Source organism: Hylobates moloch, unplaced genomic scaffold (assembly GCF_009828535.3).
Source record: "Hylobates moloch isolate HMO894 unplaced genomic scaffold, HMol_V3 SCAFFOLD_15, whole genome shotgun sequence".
NCBI lineage: Eukaryota > Metazoa > Chordata > Mammalia > Primates > Hylobatidae > Hylobates > Hylobates moloch.
In genome coordinates, this window is record NW_026652290.1 from 28,912,136 (window position 1) to 28,932,210 (window position 20,075).

At 39.4% G+C, this 20,075-nt stretch overlaps 1 protein-coding gene and 1 non-coding gene across 3 annotated transcripts in view; both read right to left on the reverse strand.

Moving 5' to 3' along the window:
• Positions 1-20,075, reverse strand: part of LOC116483250 (charged multivesicular body protein 3) — a 116,590-nt gene that overhangs the window by 3,220 nt on the left and 93,295 nt on the right. For both annotated transcript variants that reach the window (XM_058428294.1, XM_032177116.2), the window contains 2 exons: positions 3,601-3,722; positions 733-847 (listed from right to left, as the gene is read on the reverse strand). In XM_058428294.1, coding sequence (XP_058284277.1) covers positions 733-847; positions 3,601-3,722 — 237 coding nt within the window. The remainder of the gene's footprint in view (positions 1-732; positions 848-3,600; positions 3,723-20,075) is intronic.
• On the reverse strand, positions 8,367-8,471 carry LOC116484332 (U6 spliceosomal RNA). Its single transcript, XR_004252514.1, has one exon. It is a non-coding gene; the product is annotated as a U6 spliceosomal RNA (small nuclear RNA).

Genomic DNA, 20,075 nt, shown 5'->3' on the forward strand with positions numbered 1-20,075 from the left:
ACTAAGGTGTGTGCCACCACACCCACCTAATTTTTATATTTTTTTGTAGAGACAGGTTTTCACCATGTTGCCCAGGCTGGGCTCCTGAGTTCAGCCAATCCACCTACCTCAGCCTCCCTCACAAAGTGTTGGGATTACAGGCATAAGCCACTGCACCTGGCCTTCAAACGTTTCATTTTTATAAATAATGCTACTACAGACATCCTTGAATTAAATATTTCAGCACATTCTTAATTATTTCATTAAACTCCCAGAAGTCAATCTGTTAGGTCAATTTTTTTTTTTAATATATTTTTTTTGAGATGGGGTCTTGCTATGGTTGCCCAGGCTGGTCTCAAACTCCTGGGCTCAAGTGATCCCCCACCTGAGCCTCCCAAAGTGCTGGGATAACAGGCGTGAGTCATCGCACTTGGCGAAGGCAAGGGCTTTTGAATGGCTACGGCCAAATTGCTTTCAAGAAAGTCTACACCAGTTTAAAATCCCAACAGCAGTATATGAGAGCAGTATCTTCCTTTAAAATCATGAAAACTCTAAAAATTTTAAGAATTATTTGTGTTTTTTAAAAGATGGTTATAGATATTGTACTTACTTTTCAAGAAATAAGCTGCACAATGTAAAACGTTAAAAATGTAGAAGGGAGTTAATGTCTAAAGAAAAAGCTACTAGCTAATTTAGTGAATGAAGGAAGAATGGCCATAAAAAGAGGAGAAAGGATAGATCTCACAGTCATACCTGCTGTAATTTCAAACAGAATTCTGTCAATTTCCATTTCTGCTTCTTCCTCCATTTCTTCCTGATCGTCCATGCTTTCAAAAGTGTCCTCTAACATCTCCTCTATGATCCCAGCCTAAGCACAGAATAAATATGTCACTCCGGTCAACTGTTAAATCTGTTCTCATCAGACACCCTACACATCACCTAGACCGAGCTCTAGCCTAAGTCCAGTCCATCCTTTCAAGAGCTGACACACAAGACAGCTGGCCAAAGGAAATACTGGATGTTGTCCTCTCTGCAGAAATGCAAAAGCCCCAAAGGGAAATGGCTCTCTAAATTTAACACCCTAGGGGTGGGGAGTGCTACTACTGGCTGTCAGCAGAGTCCTAAAGTAACCCAGACTTAATATAATGGCAGCACCTGAGAAACAGCTCACTGACAGATGAGTGTATTTCCAGCGCTGTTTTGGGAAGCATCTGCCCTAACACTGCAAATATAATCCGTGAACGCAGGGGTTGGAATATGGTATGAAAAGTGGTTGGAGCCGTAGTAGACGCTGTGATAAAAAAAAAATGCCAACAGCAGGGCAAAAGCCAAAAAAGGCCTGAAGAGGACTCCAGCTTGTCCAGGTTACATCTGCCAGAATGGGGTAATCTGGTAGGTCTGCAAGGATCAATTAACCAAAATCTGATCACCCACTCCTGGGAGAACTAAGACAATATTTCTGGACTCAACAAGGTAAAGGCCAGACACTTTCCTGGAAGTCCTGTGCCTGGCAGCCTGCAGGAGCCAGCCAGTCAGCCTCCTCTGTTCTCAAGGCAGCACGGCACCACTGCAGGACACAAGCAAATGGCTTTAACACTGGCCCAACCCAACCTAGCCCTGCAGTCTTTGTGCTCAGCAGTTCCTCAACTCCCAGATAGAGCTGTACTGAATGTTCTTTGTTACTGAAGCAAAGGGTCGGAACAGCAACCTCCAAAGTCAACAAGAGGGCTGCTGACATCCCTGGGCAGAACAGGTACTGGGGGGCTGAGTGGCTGTGGTGGAGGGCATGGGTTCAGGTTTCTGAGAAGCTGCTAGAAAAAGAAAATCCTGGTTGTCTTGCCACCTGAAAAAACTAAGTCCCTTGCTTTGTACCTTGACGTTTTGGTGATTCAAGGAGCAGAAGGTCACATGTAGCAGCTCCGGCCCTGGCTCCCTTGTACTCAGCCAGGGTAGAGTTCTCAGTGACTATGCTGAAGGGTTCAGATTTAAAGCAACCCTCTATCCTGCCTGCCTGGATCTAACTAGCACCCTATTCTGCCCATCCTCAGATACGCTCTTCCCAACCAAAATGAACAAATAAATTCACATTCATTTTCACCCAGGTGGAACCCTAGGGCCTTCCTAAATGGGATCATCTTAGTACTGGGGGCTACCATAAAAGAAGTGCAATAAATGCTTGCTAATTGGTTAAAAAGAGTCCACCAGAATCCTAATTGTAATAGCCCTTCACACTCTGGAGGTAGAAGTTGTCATTTATTTATTCATTCAATCAACAACGATTCATCAAAGTCCTGCTCTGTGTCACACAATAGGCCTGGGATAAACAGAATGACTAAGATGTGTTCCTGCCCTTGAGGAGCTGAGCCCCTACTGGGGCCTTCAGAATGTACTACACGCAAGCCTTCCTCCAAATCTGTATTACTCCCAGTATTCAGAAACCATTATGAAAAAGATCCCAGATTCTGAAAAGGGCTTCCCTCTCAGATCCTGGTGGCCCTGAGTTAAAATGAGCAAGCCTGAAGGCACTCCAAGAATGATCTTATCTGGTTCTAGATGAACAGTGATCACCAACTTGGGGGCAAGACACCTACATGCTATTTGTAAAGGACATACCCTTCTGACCCAGTTCCTTCCTTTCTGCTACTGCCCAAGGAGTTCTCATTCAAACAACCTGGGCCCTGGGCTTTCTATGTTGTTTTTCTGCAATTTTCTTTTCCAGCCCCTCTCTCCCATGCCCTAAACCCTGTACCTAATTCAAGTTCATAAATGAAATTCCCTGAGAGGAAGGGAGGTGATTTCTATGCACAGCCTCTATACAAGAATTTGAGGTGTACACTCTTGGTTGTCAGCCACAGGTCTGAAGCATGAAACAGCATCTGTGTGAGGGACCTCCCATCCTCATTTCCTCTGTGACAACTCATGTGATAAGGTCAGACCAGTGCCCCAACTCCAGATCTTCACTTAACAACCAAGGTGACCTTAGGGAAACTACCTGATGACCCAAAGGCTCAGTTTCTATGTAAAACGAGGACAAAAATCCCTACCTCTCAAGATGGCTAGAAGAACAGACTAGGAGATAGGACAGTATGTGGCTGCCGGGGCTCGGCAGCAATGTCTTCTTTATCCCTGTCTTTGTCTGAAGGCCACGAGTACAGGTCCTTGCCAGACCCTGATCCTGGGGGTGGCAGGTATTTACGCACCTTCTATTTGATTCTCAGTCTCTCCTTTTTTAGTTTAAAACAGGGATCAGCAAACTACAGCTGTTGCAGGCCAAATACGGTCTCTGCCTGTTTTTGTAAATCAAGTTTCTTTCCATCTCCTTGCCTATGTTGGACCCTGCAAACTTTATTTCCTTGATCCCTAAATGGTTGCTCCTTGGATCCCCCACCTCCTCTAGAGCTCTGGGTAGACTTTTGCTTCTTCTATAGAACACTCTGGCAATCTGACCCAGCCTCTGCTGTGCTGAGCTCAAATGGTTTCAATCAATGTTAACAGCTACTCCTTAAAATTATCTAGCAGGTGTAGTCTGTTCCTCCCACCCACCCTCATCTCTAGCCCCCTGCTACTTGTTTAGAATGACTCGGGGGTTTGGAAAGGAAAGCAGGGCTAGCCCCAAGTCACCTTCATCATTTCTTTGGACAACTCCCTCATGGTGGCCTGAATCTCTGGAATCTTCACAAGACTTTGCATGGCCTTCATCACTTCTGTGCTCTTCTGCAGGGAACCAGCCACTCGCAAGACCGCTGAAAGAGAATGTGTACAGTCAGGAGTGTTCAACAGGATGGAATAAAGAGAGACAGCCAAATTATGAGCCATTCCAATAAATGACAGCAGTAGCAGATGGACTCCCAAAGTTATCTGTGTGCCTTTAAATTAATTACTGTGCTAGTTGACCAAGAGACTTTCCTAAATTGTATGCTATCTGGGTTACTACTGATGTGAATTCAGTGAGCATGCACACCACATGACCAATTTGGAGAGTGGCCTGAAGCCACTCTTGACTTTTAGGAAAGGAAGCCAGCTTGGAGTCACTGTGACACCCAGGAAAATCACAAATGGGAGAAAGAGCTGCAGACCTTGTAAAGGCCACACTAGGAAAGAGAAGGCTTCAGGACCCAAGCAGAGCTCCCCACACACCAGCCTATGAACAGTGTCTGTTCAGTACGGAGCCAGCTTATCACTGGTCCTCAGAAAAATGAGAGAAACTAGGACAGATACAGTGAATATGTGTATGTGTGTCACTGTGAGGTGGTTCCTTACTAGAGAAAAACCTTCTGTAGTCTGAGATTGTATGCCTACTGCAATCTTCTTTATAAAAAATCATGGTAGTATCAAAAGATCATTGCCCCACCCTCAATGTCTTTAACATGTCAAAGAGTTGGCAACCATCTAAACCTGTTTTGGAATTTCATGAGACTTGAAGTTCTGAGAGCTGTCATATACAAGCTGTTCCCTAAAACTGGCACACAGACTTCCTTCCTCCTGGCTAAACCAGGAGTCACTACAGGTTTACCTCTGGTGGAATCCAGACCCTAGGAAGCTTTCACATCTAAGGGAAAACAAGAGTGACCAGAGAAATGCCTGTCTGACATTTATAGCACTGTGATTTTTCTAAAGGAGTAAGGGAGTTTGCTAGTTGCAGAGAACGCTTCATTTCTCTTAACACTGAAATGGGGAAATAAAATATTTATTAATATTAGTAGAATGACAGAGGAAGTGCCAAGAATCTGTGAGGCTGAAATAAGCAATAAATTACATATGCCATTAAAATGATATAAAAAGTTATAGAATGTTAAAAATTACTATTGATTATATAAAGATGCGAAGAAAAGGGTAAAAATAAAGCAAATTCCATCCAGTTTTGTTTATAAAGCCTGATGTCTACATGAGCCTGTAGTTGTATTATTATAATTTGCATCCTGATACATCCTTATACATATTATAAGTTGTATTATTATTTGCATCCTGAGTCTGTAACCCAGAGAGAGTACCTGAACATGGTATGTGTTCAATAAACATTTTTGGGCTGAATTAGTGAAAATAAGTAAACAGATGGGAGACATGGAAAAAACTGTGACTAGAGAAGTATTTAAACACTGAATCATATGTATTTTGAAAAAGGTATAAATTTCTGATTATTAGAAGGTACAAGAAAGAGTCAATGTTGTAGGAAAAAGGGGACACAAAAATAAACTTAGAAATAAAACTTATTACAAAAACACTCAAGTTGATAATCAAAATGGATTAGGTAAGTGGATTTTTAAAAGGCCAGACTAATTGTATGTTGTACATTTGAAACTCAAGACAAAGGTGGTTGCTATGGTTTGAATATGTCCCCTCCAAAATTCAGGTGTTGCCACTGTGATAGTATTAAGAGGTGGGGTTTTTAAGAGGTGATTAGGCCATGAGGTTCCACCCTCCTGAATGGATTAGGTGCCCTTAGAAAAGGGCCTGCAGGAGGCAGTTCGTTCTCCCTTGCCCTTCCTCCTGCCATATGAGAACACAGATGCCTACCCTCCAGCAAATGCAGCCCTCACCAGACAACCAACCCTGCCAGCACCTTGATCTTGAACTTCCCAGACTCCAGAACTGCATAAAATAAAATTCTACTCTGAATAAATTACTCAGTCTCAGGTATTCTGCTATAGCAGCACAAAAGAAACTAAGACAGGTATTAAAAAAATGTATTTCCTATGTTCCAAAAGGAAAGATGAAAAAAGAAGGTGTGGTAGGTAAAAATTATTTCATAATAAAAATAGCCACACCTTCAAAAGAATGAGAAGGCAAGCCCCAAGCTGCAGGAAAATATTTGCAAAAGACATATCTGATAAAGGACTGCTATCCACAACATACAAAGAACTCTTAAAACTCAATAATGAGAAAATAACTGAACTTAAAAATGGGCAAAAGACCTGAACAGCTAACTCACCAACATGATATATTAATATAAATGGCAAGTAAGCATATGAAAAGATATTCAACATCTTTTGTCATTTGGGGACTGTAAATTAAAACAATGAGATACCACTAAAAACCCCTTAGAATGGCCCAATCCAGACCACTGACAATGCCAAATGCTGGCGAGAATGTGCAGCAACAGGAACTCTCATTCATTACTGATGGGAATGCAAAATGGTACAGCCACTTTGGAAGACAAAGCCAGACACACACCTACCATATGATCCAGCAAGTGTGCTCCTTGGTATTTATCATAATGAATTAAAAATATGTCCACAGAAAAACCTGCACACAGATGTCTTATAGCAGCTTTATTCATAACTGCCAAAACTTGTCAGAAACCAAGATGTCTTTCAGCAGGTGTATGGATAAACAAACTGGTACGTCCAGACAATGGAATATTATCCAGTACTAAAAATAAATGAGCTTTCAAACCATGAAAAGACAAGGAAGAAACTTAAATGCATATTACTAAGTGAAAGAAGCCAGTCTGAAAAGGCTACATATTGTATGATTCCAACTATATGACATTCTAAGAAAGGCAAAACTATGGAGACAGTAATAAAATCAATGGTTGCCAAGAGTTTGTAGGGAAAAAAGATGAATAAACAGAGCACAGAGAATTTTAGGGCAGTGAAACTATTTTGTATGATACTATAATTGTGGATATCATTATACATGTGTCCAAACCCATCGAATGTACAACACCAAGAGTGAATCCTAATGTAAACTGTGGACTTTGGGTGATAATGACATGTAAATAGAGGTTTACTGATTGTGACAAATGTACCACTCTCGTGTGGGATGTTGATAGTGATTGAGGCTATGCAAGTGAGGGCAGGGGTACATGGATCTTCTGTACTTTCTATTCAATTTTGCTGTGAACCTGAAACTGCTCAAAAAATAAGTTTACTAAAAAATAAAAACAACTATACCCTGAAGGTAAAATCAAGAGTAATAGAAGGGCCGTCTGTATTCAAGATTGCCATTTGAATGATGAGACTGGAAGGACTCCATTGCAGCAACACCTGGCATCAGGCATTCCCTCCAGAATCTACAAAACTAACCTGCCAGAGAGCCGTTGGGCTTTTTTCCTGCCTGATTGTTTTAGTGCACATATGAATTAGACTAGAGATAACTGGGTTTGAACCCCAGCTCCGCCATTTCCTCACTGTCATCTTCAGCAAGCTGAATTGTTTTCCTTATTTGTGAAGATTGAATGAGATCACATACGTCAAAGAGCTTTGTAAACTCTCACACACATACAAATATAAAGTGCTACTGCTGAAGCAGTTTATAAATACATCTTAAGAATGTCCCAGATGAGTGAGAGTTGGTTAGGATGCATGACCACACCTTGGTGTGCTGCTGGTCAGCTCCTGAGTCTGAGAAAGCACTGATGGAAAGGCCCATGTCCCATGTACAAGATAACCAGCTCGAAGCGGGGACAGGCAATGAGAGGTAAAAGAGGCCTAGTTCCAACAACTCTGCTCTAATATAAGCCACGGTGGTCAAGTTTTCCGTTATTTGCTGCTGAACATATTCCTTAGTTAATACAACAAAAGAAAGCAAAAATATCCATTATATTTTATGAAGTGTATGTAACATTAATTCTAAAGTCTGAACAAAACTCTAATCATAGAGTTGCTAGATAGCATTCTAATGAACTCATGTGCTATTTAAAGTACTAAAACTATCCTCAAATAGATTGTACAAACCCATTAAGACCAAAGTGGATTCACATTCAATAGGCAAGGGTGGCTTAATCTTAAAATAGCACATTCAAAAACCAAGAACACACATTATATACTAAAATATAAATGGCATCAGGGTAGTGACTGCATCCCACCGTGTTAACAATATGTTGAACGCACAGAATGCAATCAACAAATAGGTGCTGAATGAATAAATGAATCAATCTATAAACAAAGCATTATTTAATGGTAGAAAGTCCCAGAAAGCATGTGTTAGACTGAAACAGAAATTCCTATCTAAAATCTTCAAAAGACCAGAGCATTCAAAGTATCCTTATATATTTAATTAAAATGCCAAATTTCCTGCTTAAAAATGGTTAAAATGGCAAATTTTCTTACGCATATTTTACTATAAAACCTCCCCCACATCCCCCAGAAAAGGTTAAAATTCCACAGAAAACATTACTAAGTCAGTAATGTAAAAGCTAGTTGACCACATTTAAAACAAAGATCAAAGTTACACAGAGAGGAATATGAAATAAACTGGGCAGCATTTCATTGGTCACAGCTCTTTTAGTTGAAATGCCTTCCCCACCCCAGGCCTGTCTGCAGATCTCTCTGGGTTCAGGCTCTCTCCAACTTCAGGGTCTCTCCACATGGTCCTCCCTCAGTGTGGAGTGCCAGTCCCACTGACAGCTCCATACTGTAGAGGCTTGGTGGACAAAGTTAAAAAAAAAAAAAATGGAATGCTTCAGAAGTTTGTATTTATCCTTGTGCAGGGCCACATTAATCTTCTCAGTATTGTTCCAATTTTAGTATATGTGCTGCCCAAGAGAACACTAGATTTCTTTCTTTCTTTCTTTTTTTTTTTTTTTTTTTTTGAGAAAGTCTTGCTCTGTTGCCCAGCTAGAGTGCAGTGGCGCGATCTCGGCCCACTGCAAACTCTGCCTCCCGGGTTCTAAGCGATTCTCCTGCCCCAGCCTCCTAAGTAGCTGGGATTATAGGTGTGTGCCACCATGCCAGCTAATTTTGTATTTTTAGTAGAAGCAGGGTTTCACTATGTTGGCCAGGCTGGTCTCGAACTCCTGACCTCAGGTGATCCACCCGCCTCAGCCTCCCAAAGTGCTAGGATTACAGGCGTAAGCCACTGCGCCCAGCCACTAGATTCCTTTTATTTGGAGGACAACTCACTATTTTATTCCCAGTGCCTAGCACTGTGCCTGACACAGCCAACAATCAAATATTTGTTGAAAAAAACAATAAATGAATTTAACACTGAGGTGGTTTTATAAAGACTCAAGTGCTCCTACGTAGAATGAAAGATTTAGTATTGGGTCAGAAGTATGTTTTCTCTTTTCTTTTTTGTATTGATCATTAAAATTCCAGAACATTTCTTTATTTAAAAAAAATTTTTGGCTGGGCACGGTGGCTCACCCCTGTAATCCCAATACTTTGGGAGGCTGACGTCGGTGGATCACTAGGTCAGGAGATCCAGGCCAACATGGTGAAACCCTGTCTCCACTAAAAAATACAAAATCAGCTGGGTGTGGTGGCGTGCGCCTGTAATCCCAGCTACTCAGGAGGCTGAGGTAGGAAAATCACTTCAACCTGGGAGGCAGAGACTGCAGTGAGCCGAGATCGCACCACTGCACTCCAGCCTGGCGACAGAGCAAGACTCTGTCTCAAAAAAAAAAAGAGAAAAAGAAAAATTCATATGGCAAAAAGCGGGGAGAAGGAAATAGAAGTTCATTCTCCCAGTGTTTTAAATTATAGACAGAACATTCACATACTGGTGACAAAAAGCAACTGATGTAGGAAAAGAAATTAAAAACCAGAAATAAAAAAGGGTTCACTTTTAAACATTTCATCAAAGAGAATTTTGAAGACACAGAAAAGTAGAAAAGTATCATTTCACCAAAGAGGAGATATGGGTGGCAAATAAGCACATGAAAAAATTAGCCATTATGGAAATGCAAAGTAAAACCACAATCAGCACCATACACCTATCAGAATGCCTAAAATAAAAAATAGTGACAACAACAAATGTTGGAGAAGATGCAGAAAAACAGGATCACTCATACATTGGCTGGTGGGAATTTACACCTGTACACTTTTATAGCAGCTTTATTCATAATAGCCAACAACTGGAAGCAACTGAGAAGTCCTACAATGGGTGAATGGTTAAATAAACTGGTATAACCATATAATGGAATACCACTCAGCAATAAAAAGAAATGAACTATGGATACATGTGAACACTTGAGTTAATTTCCATAGAAGTATGCTGAGTGAAAAAAGCCAATCCCAAGAAGTTACATAACTACATAATTCCATTTATACAACATTCTTAAAATAACAAAATTAAATGGAGAATTAGTGGCTGCTAAGGAGAAGGTGGAGATGGGAGGAAAGTAGGTGTGGCTATACAAGGGCAACATGACGGATTCTTGTATTGATGGAAATGTTCTGTAGTTTGATTGCATCGATGCCAATATCCTGATTGTGAGATTGTACTCTGGTTTTGCAAGATGTTACCATCGGGGGAAACTAGGTGAAGGGTACACAGAATCTCTCTGTATTATTTCTTGCAAATACAGGTGTACTACATGTATGTGAGTCTACTATTTTCTAAAAACACAAACCTTAATTTAAAAAAACATTAAAGCATATAAAAATAAAGTAATATTACATTCCCACACCTGATACAAATGAAAAAAGGATATTATATGCATAAAACAATTTCTGCTATAAATATGATCACATTGTAATATCAACAACTAAAGCTGGAAGCAAAATAACTAAAAAATTAGTTTCATGGCCGGGAGCGGTGGCTCGCGCCTATAATCCCAGCACTTTGGGAGAATGAGGAGGGCAGATCATGAGGTCAGGAGATCGAGACCATCCTGGCTAACACAGTGAAACCCCTTCTCTACTAAAAATACAAAAAATTAGCTGGGTGTGGTGATGGGCACCTGTAGTCCCAGCTACTCGGGAAGCTGAGGCAGGAGAATGGCATGAACCCGGGAGGTGGAGCTTGCAGTGAGCCAAGATCATGCCACTGCACTCCAGTCTGGGAGACAGAGTGAGACTCCGTCTCAAAAAAAAAAAAAAAAATTACTTTCATAATCAGTAGATGTGGAACCCAGTGAAAATATTCTGAAAAGAATCTGGACACCAATAATGAAAGCAACAAAAACAGAGAACTCTCTCTACCTATCACAGGCTCTCATGGGAATTACAGTTAAATTTTTAAAAAATTAGCAAATAAAAATAGGGCCAGGCATAGTGGCTCACACCTGTAATCCCAGCACTTTGAGAGGCCCAGGCAAGCGGATCACTTGAGCACAGGAGACCGAGACCAGCCTGGGCAACATGGTGAAACCCCATCTCTACAAAAAACTAGCTGGGTGACGTGGCTTGTGCTTGTAGTCCCAGCTACCCAGGAGGCTGAGGTGGGAGGATCACCTAAGCCACGGAGGTTGAGGCTATGAGAGCCATGATCACACCACTGCACTCCTGACTGGGCAACAGACCCTATCTCAAAAATAAAATGAAGTAAAAATATTGACACACTAGACCAACAGTGTGGGTTTTAAAAGCCAACTTAAAACCGGCATTTACAAACACAATGAATCAGATTATAAGAAAATATGAAATCTTATGACATTTCACAATAATGACAAATGAAAGCTCAGAGAAGGGATATTAAAAACATTTGAGCCTCAAAAGTAAAAATCCCTTGAGAGTAAGACAACTTTTCCTTGTAACAAGGTTAAGAAAAAAAAAAAACAGTTAAAAGGTACATCATGATTTCCAAAGAAATCTCTAACACATAATAATAATGAACAGAAAGATAAAAATTATAAGAAAAAGGAGATAGTACAAACATTCTATAATATGGTGAACCAAAACCAAAAGGATGTCATAAAAGAATATCAAAACCATGTACATTTCAGAAACTTTAAAAATTTAAAGTCACATTTATTTATGACTTACATGCCTCCACTTGAAAAAAAATAACTTGAAGCAGTTTATTAAAAAGATGTATATGGCAGATACAATAAAATAAAAAAAGCTCAAGTGTGAGTTGATTCCATAAATGTGGGCTGGAGTATCTCAACAACCACGCTATTGACAGTTTGGGCTGGGTAATTCTTTTGTTGGAGGCAGCTGTTTTATGCATTCTAGGGTGTTTAGCAGCAGCCCTGGTTTCTGCCCACTAGATGCCAGTAGCAGCACCCCTTTTCCTCCTAGTTGTGACAACCAAAAATGGCCCCAAATACTGCCAAATGTCCCCCATGGGGCAAAAATGCCCCCAGTTGAGAATCAGTGGCCTAGGCTAATAAAAGCTACTGCAACTGAGATTAAGTTTAGCTGTGAGTATCTCAACAGCTAAAACATGAAAGTTAATCATGTTTTGGGTTGTAGGACACTCACTGGTAAAAGCAACACTGTTTCACTGGGAAAGACTTTTTTTCAGGCTAAGTTCTAAGATAAATTTATTCCATGGCTTTTAATATTAAGGAATATTAAAGTATATAATCTTTATTGACTGCACCACTAATTGTATAGAAGTTATAGAAATAATCTCTATGTGGCTGTTTCTCATCCACCATAAAAAAGCAAAGGAGGGCCGGGCGTGGTGGCTCACGCCTATAATCCCAGCACTTTGGGAGGCCGAGGCAGGTGGATCACCTGAGGTCAGAAGTTCAAGACCAGGCTCGTCAACATGGTGAAACCCCATCTCTACTAAATATACAAAAATTAGCCAGGCATGGTGGTGGGCACCTGTAATCCCAGCTACTTGGGAGGCTGGGTAACTTGAACCCAGGAGGCAGAGATGGCAGTGAGCCGAGATTGTGCCATTGCGCTCCAGCCTGGGCAACAAGAGCAAAACTTCATCTCAAAAAAAAAAAAAAAAAAAAAAAGCAAAGGAATACTATGAAAACAGCTCAGCAAAGGCATTTCTGTGGGAAGAAACTGGAGAACAGAAAAGGGTTTCTGAGGATCCAGCTTGCTAACAGGAATTGGACTTTCAAATTCTAGAGGGAAGACTGCCTCGTGTCACTCTCACTTAATGCCAATGATGTGTTTTTATATGGTATTTACAGAGTATAAAATAAACATTCATATGAGTATATGAGTATAATGAAAATAAACATTCATACAGAGTATAAAATAAACATTCATATGAATAACAACTAAAATATGAAACAATCAATTTGTGAGGAAGGTAGATGATTTTCACTCCGTTTAAAAATTTCATTTAATGTTGTATTTTGTTTATGCAGGGGAAAATATTTCATTTGAAAAAGACAATTATGCACTGTAGAATTTAAATCTGTAAAAGTTTTGGAGTGGAAAACTTAAAACCCTTGAATAAACACCATCATGAACAACACATGACACAGATATGTATTTATTTTAGAAGATTACTTATTATTCAGCAAGCCTTAAAGAAACTGAATTTTAATCTTATATATGCTAGATCACAATTTAATATTAAATGCAAAATTTGTTTATTTAATGGCTCAAATTTGTAGACCTGAGTAATAAATGTGTGTGGTACATATAAAATGACACAATGTTAGACTAACAAAAGCAAACTGCAGGACAGTTCATATAGCACTTGAATAGTAGTTCTCAGTGGGTAAGGGGGCTGAGGCCAAGACAAAGAAATTGGTGAACAATTACTTTTATTTTATATATTTCTGTAGCATTTTTAAAACAATGTCAATATTAGTCCATTCTCACACTGCTATAAAGACATACCTGAGACTGGGTTGTTTATAAAGAAAAGAGGTTTAATCAGCTCACAGTTCTGTGGGCTGTACAGGCTTCTGCTTCTGGGGAGGCCTCAGGAAACTTACAACCATGGTGGAAGGCAAAGGGGAAGCAGGCACATCTTCACATGGCCGGCAAAAGACAGAGAGAGAGAGAGATGGGGAGGTGCTATACACTTTCAAACAACTAGATCATGAGAATTCTATCATGAGACACCACTAGGGGGATGGTGCTAAACCATCAGAAACCATCCCCATGATCCAATCACCTCCCACCAGGACCACCTCCAACACTCAGGATCACAATTCAACATGAGATTTAGGTGCAGACACAGAGCCAAATCATATCAAAGTCTGTAACACTTAAGTTAAAAATACTAGAAAAGTCTTTAAAAATGTGTTTTGATTCAACAAATTGGTTTAAATTTCACAAACGTTATGCTTGACCCCAAAGATCCATACCTTGCAAACTCATTTTCAGGTACTCTAATCAAAGCACAGAACAAAACAAAACAAAAGGACAAAGGTAGCTAGGTGGATGTACTATCCTACCTGGGCCTCCCTTTTATTGCATGGCCTGTCCCTCTAGACTCACTGTCATCACTATATAAGAGCTTGGAGCTCTCATGCATCTCTGCCACTCAGAATCCCACGATAGCTCAGCACTCACACCTGCCCCACTGCTTTAATGGTAAAATATACATAACATAAAATACATTATTTTAACCCAAAATTATACATAACATAAAATTTGTAATTTTTATCAATTTTTAAGTATATAGTTAAGTGGCAGTAGGTACATTCATTCACATTTTTGTGTAACCATCACCACCATCCATCTCCAGAACTTTTCTCATCTTCCCAAACTGAACCTCTGTACCATCACTCAATCAATCCCCATTTCCCCTTACCCTTGGCAACCAACACTCTACTTTCTGCCTCTACATTTGAGAATTCAAGGTACATCATATAAGTGGAATCACGTAGTATTCATCCTTTTTTGAGGTGCTCATTTCACTTAGCATAATGCCTTCAAGATTCATCCATATTGTTGTAGCATAAGTCAGAATTTCCTCCCTTTTTAAGGCTGAATAATATTCTATTATACAGACATATCACATTTTGTTTACCCATTCATCTGTCAATGGACACTTGGGTTGCTTCTACCTTTTGGCTATTGTGAATGCTGCTGCTATGAACACTGGCATCCAAATACCTATTTGAGTCCCTGCCTTCCATTCTTTCAGGTATATCCCAAAAGTGGAATAGCTGGAGCATATGGTAATTCTATTTCCTGCCCCACCTTTGAACCTCTCCCTTAACCCTCTATTCCAATCAAAACACACTCATCATCTGTCTTACACTGCAAGGAGCTGCTGTCAGAAAGCTGTCACCTGGAAAGCACCTAATCATGACAATGTATTAATAGGTGACAAGGCTGAATAGATTACCCCTCCCCAGAGGCATCTGCATTTTAATAGGGGAACATCTGAAGAAAGAGGAATGACTTTGTCAAATCTTGGCTTTTCAACGCAGCAACAGGCTAGGGGTGGGATGGGGCCATAGAAAGATGACAAAGACATCTCAGGAACTTTGGTTACACTTAGTTTCCTCTTTTTCCACTCCCAAAATGTAGCCTTTTCCTTCCTGCCTTGTCCCAAGTTCTATCCTAGTACCTACTCTGCTGTATTTAATCTCCCAACAAGCAACATTCCACTATAAACCAACACGACAACCCTATCTAGGAATCCTTCCTGCCAGCAAAAGCTTCGGCGCTGCAGAAGCCAGGTGAACCAAATAGCCACTGATTTCCTGGGGCTAGTCTGGTCAGCCCAAGTGAAGACTCCTCTCTTAGACCTGTTCCTCTCCCTGTGTTTCCAGTGTCTGTTAATGGCCCTGCAGTCTCTTTCCAGGCTCAAAGGCTCAGAGCATCTCAGCCTTGTTTATACCTTCACTCTGCACCTGTTCTTGTGTCTTCTACTCCATTCTCACTAGACTAACCTATTCCATTCCCCTACTCCACTCCATTACCTCTTAGGTCCCACTGCCTCCAATCACACTGCACTGTCCCTCCCTGCACCTGTGCTCTGTGCTTATAATGTGCTAAAGCTTTCAAATGTCTACAGAATAATTTAAATTCCTAAGCCTGATATCTCAGAACTCTGACTCCAACTTACCTTTCCAGTCTCACCTCCCACTGCTCCCCTTCATGCATTCCTGTCAAACTGTTTCCTGAACATAGCCTGAAATATTTCAACTGTGCCTTTGTATACCTAATCCCTCTAAACTCAGATGCTGCCCTGATTCTCCCCAAAATGCTTTTCCTCTTAACTCCCATTGCACTTTATCTGCATTGCTACAGCACGTCTTATTTTGAACTTGTCTTTGAGAAGCATTGCTCTCCTAACAGCTGTAAAAATTGTCATCTTCACCTCCTTGCCCATCCTCTCCAGCTATCCCTCCCACTTGCTCGGTACCCAACCTCCCAGACCTTCCTTCTGTGTCGGGAATGCACAGTTCTTTTTGGCCCCAGGGCCTTCACACATGCTAGCCATCCAAGTTGGCACACCGCTTCCCACACCCCCACAAACTTAATAGTTCATCTTCTTTCAGGATTCGTCAGTGCCTGAAAGGAGCCATCCCTGATTCTACATTTCTCTTTTATGTTCTCCTAGTGCATATCACAGTTTGCAATTATAAATATCCATTTGATTATTAAATTTATTATTTTTAGTTTTTATTATATTTCTTCAATCATCTGCAATTTACCCCATACCTAGAGGGCAGTGATTGTGCCTGTAATATTCACGATTTTAACCCCAGTGCCCAACAGTATGCCTAGCACATAATAAGGCTAAAAGAGATATTTATTAAATGAATTAACATTTTGGTTTTTGTAGCTCAGTCTATATGCCTGAAAAGATGAGGGAGGGCAGGTACTCAGAAAGCCTATACTTAAATCTAGCTTCCCCTACCCTCCTCCCTTCCACTCTCTCCTCTGCCTCCCTCCCTCCCACCTCTTTCTTTAAAAAGAGAAGTGGGATAGGAAAGAAGAGGATGATTGGGAGAAGTAGTTCTGAGAAACAATACATGGAACGTAAGAAAATTTCAAAAAGACAACTGTCATTAACAAAAGACAATACTGCACCAACGAGGAAGAACAGAATGATTTTTTTAAAAATAAGAAACGGAGAACTCTTTCTTGAAAATTAAAGTTAAGATAGCCAAAATAAAGAATTCATGAGAAAAAATGGAAAATAAAGTTGAGGAAATTTTGCAGAAAGTAGATTACACAGACAAAATTGATCATGATAATGATGATAATATTTAGAACCTATATATACAGAAATTACTATGCCAGGCAATGAAGTGAGCCTCACAACCTGCTTACGAGGAAGGTACTAACTATTATTATCCTCAAAATGGAACACGGGAAAGGTAAGACAATTAAAGGAACAGTCTGAGAAATCCAATAACTAAGACTGTTTGCTTTCAGAAAGAAACAGAAAATACAGTGCAAAGGCAATGTACATGCACACATCCAAGCACTGTAGGATACAAGTCCCCAGGACTGAAAGGATGCACCAAGGAATAGAAGGATACAACGCTTTTCTCTTAGAAATCCATATGTAAATACTTATAGATGAAATTACAGTTGGTTCTCCATATCTGTGGGTTCAGTGTTTGTAAATTCAACCAACCAAAGACAACAAAATATTCAATATCAAAAATATTCAACAACAACAAAAATGAAAGGCTGTGTCTGTACCAAACACCTATAAGCTTTTTGTCATTATTCCCTAAACAATATAGTATAACTATTATTTACATAGCATTTGCATTGTATTAGGTATTATATAATTAATCTAGAGGTTAAAGTATACAGGAGGATATGTGTAGGTTATATGCAAATACTACCTCATTTTATATAAGGGACTTGGGCATCCACAAATTTTGCTATCTGTGGGGATCCTGGAACCAATCCCCTGTGGACACTGAGGGATAAATGTATATGGATTCCCAGAGGAAAATATAGGAACTAGGTGGGATGAATATAAATTAAGTAAAATCAGCGAAGAGTTGACAATTGTTTAAGCTGGGTGATAGGTACATAGAGATTCATTTGGGTATTCACTCTGCTTTTGCATATGCTTAAAATTTCCATAATAAGAAGTTAAAGAGAAAACAATACAGGATGATTCAAACAATCCAACTTCTCTCCTCAGAAGTAAACCTTTTTCAGACCTCTGTTTATCCATTTATCATTTATTTACACACCTACACAAACACATCCTCTATTTACTTATTTGCAGAGTGCTATCATGCTATATATACTGTTCTGCAACTTGCTTTCTTATTAAATGATGCATCATTAACATCTTTCTATAGCTGAATACTATGCTGAAACTTGAATAAATCATAATTTACTGATTCAATCCTCCACTGAAGAAAAATAAAATGTTAACAGTTCCCCTGTTACCAATAACTTTCTGTTGTTGGCTTTAATTATGTGTATTTTACTAATTGGGTAAAAATGCCCAATGCCTATAATTGTACAATTATAAAACTATTTCAAAAACAAAATTAAACACAAAAAACTTCAAAATCAATAAAATTCACATTAACAACATAAATTTCATGTGATACTTTGCTGAACTAAAACACCACTTATAATGTGGGTTACGCTACAGGTAAAATACTTGAGAACTATGCACATATATACTGTTCTCATCTATCTGTCTGGTGACTCCTTTCCCGCTTTTCTCCATTAAGACTACTGAGTGAGCCGAGATGGCACCACTGCACTCCAGCCTGGGCGACAGTGTGAGAACTCACCTCAAAAAAACAAAAAACAAAAAAAAAAACTACTTAAAATCCTTACATCAGATGGGATTCCCTCGGCAAGGACATTTACACAGTTTTGCTCTTTTCACACTGGATTGCCACGGTGAAATTTGACACCAAACCTCATAAACAAAAATGCAAATGGGGGATTGAAGTCTCATGAAATTCATCAATTATAATGTAACCCAGAGTATACATATGTTTAATTTTTTAATGATGCCAAAAATTAAAATAAAAAAAATTCTCATAGTAGAAAGACTGGAAGAAGAGAAAGTGGTGGGAGAAGGAAAATCAAGATTTTTTTCTATATCAATTTTGAGATACCCCTTAAGACATCTGAGCGGAGATGCCAATTACGCACTTAAGAGATAAAGTCAGCCCTGAAGATAAAACTCAATGGCATTTAAAGGCATGGGGTTAGATAAGATCAACTACTGGGAGTAAAGATGGAAAGGAACAGAGGATCTAGAATAGAGTCCTCGAGCACCTTAACATTCAGAGGCCAAAAAGCAAATACTTTACTTTTCAATTCTGATAAAGCTACAGTATATATGAAACGAACAACTTAACATATTGTTATGGGTGTACATTTAAACGATAGGCTCTTATGTGCAGTGCACAGGGGAGCTTTTGTTATGTATACTGCTGAAGGTGTATGATAAAAGAGTTTTTTCCATGCAGACTAATGATTACTTACTATGACGATAACTGGCTGAAAAGGTATTTTGGAATCAGGACACAGGAAGAAAGGGCAAAGAAAAGAGAATGCTCAAATTTAGTAGCTCTGAGAGAACTATTAACACAAGATAACATTTCTCAAAAATAAAAAAGTCTGACAATACCAAGTCAAAAAGGTGAAAAGGTATGGAAAAAAACTCATGAACTGCTGCTGGAAATATAAATTAGTAAAGCTTCTTTGGAGAGCAATTTTGTAATTCTAGCAAAATTTAAACCCAGCTATTTACTTAGCAATTCTACTTCTGAGTATACAATGTCCTAAACTTTTACACACAGCAAAAACCGGAAATAACCTTAATATCCATCAAAAGGGGAACAGAAAAATAAGATGTGATACATCAATGTAATTTCATCTAGTAGTTCAAATCAATGGACTAGAGCATGCTCTCTCTCTCTCTCTCTCTCTCTATATATATATATATATAGATAATTTTATTGTGGTTGCTGTTGTTTTGTTTTGTCTTGTTTTATAGAGACAGGGTTTCATTATGTTTCCCAGGCTGGTTTTGAAATCCTGGCTCAAGTGATCCTCCTGCCACAGCATCCCAAAGGGCTGGCATTACAGGTATAAGCCACTGTACCCTGCCTACATTTATCCACATGAACATATTTCAAAAACAATGATAAATGGAGAAAAAAGATGCAGAATGGTATCTATAATATGATACCATTCATACAAATTTTAAGATTCACAGTAGTGGTTTTCTCTGGAGAGGTTGGGAGAGAAGAGAATGAAACTGGGAAGGGGTATTAAAGGAGCTTCAACTTTTGTAATAATGCTTTTTTAAAAAAATATATAATATAGAAGCAGGCAAATACAACAAAACGTTAAATTTTATTAGTTCTGGGCCAGGTGCAGCGGCTCACACCTACAATCCCAGCACTTTGGAAGACTGAGGCGGGTGGATCACTTGAGCTCAAGAGTTCAACACCATCCTGGGCAACATGGTGAAACCCCGTCTCTACCAAAAAAAAAAAAAAGATAAATTTTATTAGTTCTGTATGATAGGTACATAAAGACTTATTACATTATCCTCTGCTTTCATCTCCACAATTGGAAAAAAAGAGGCTGCGCATA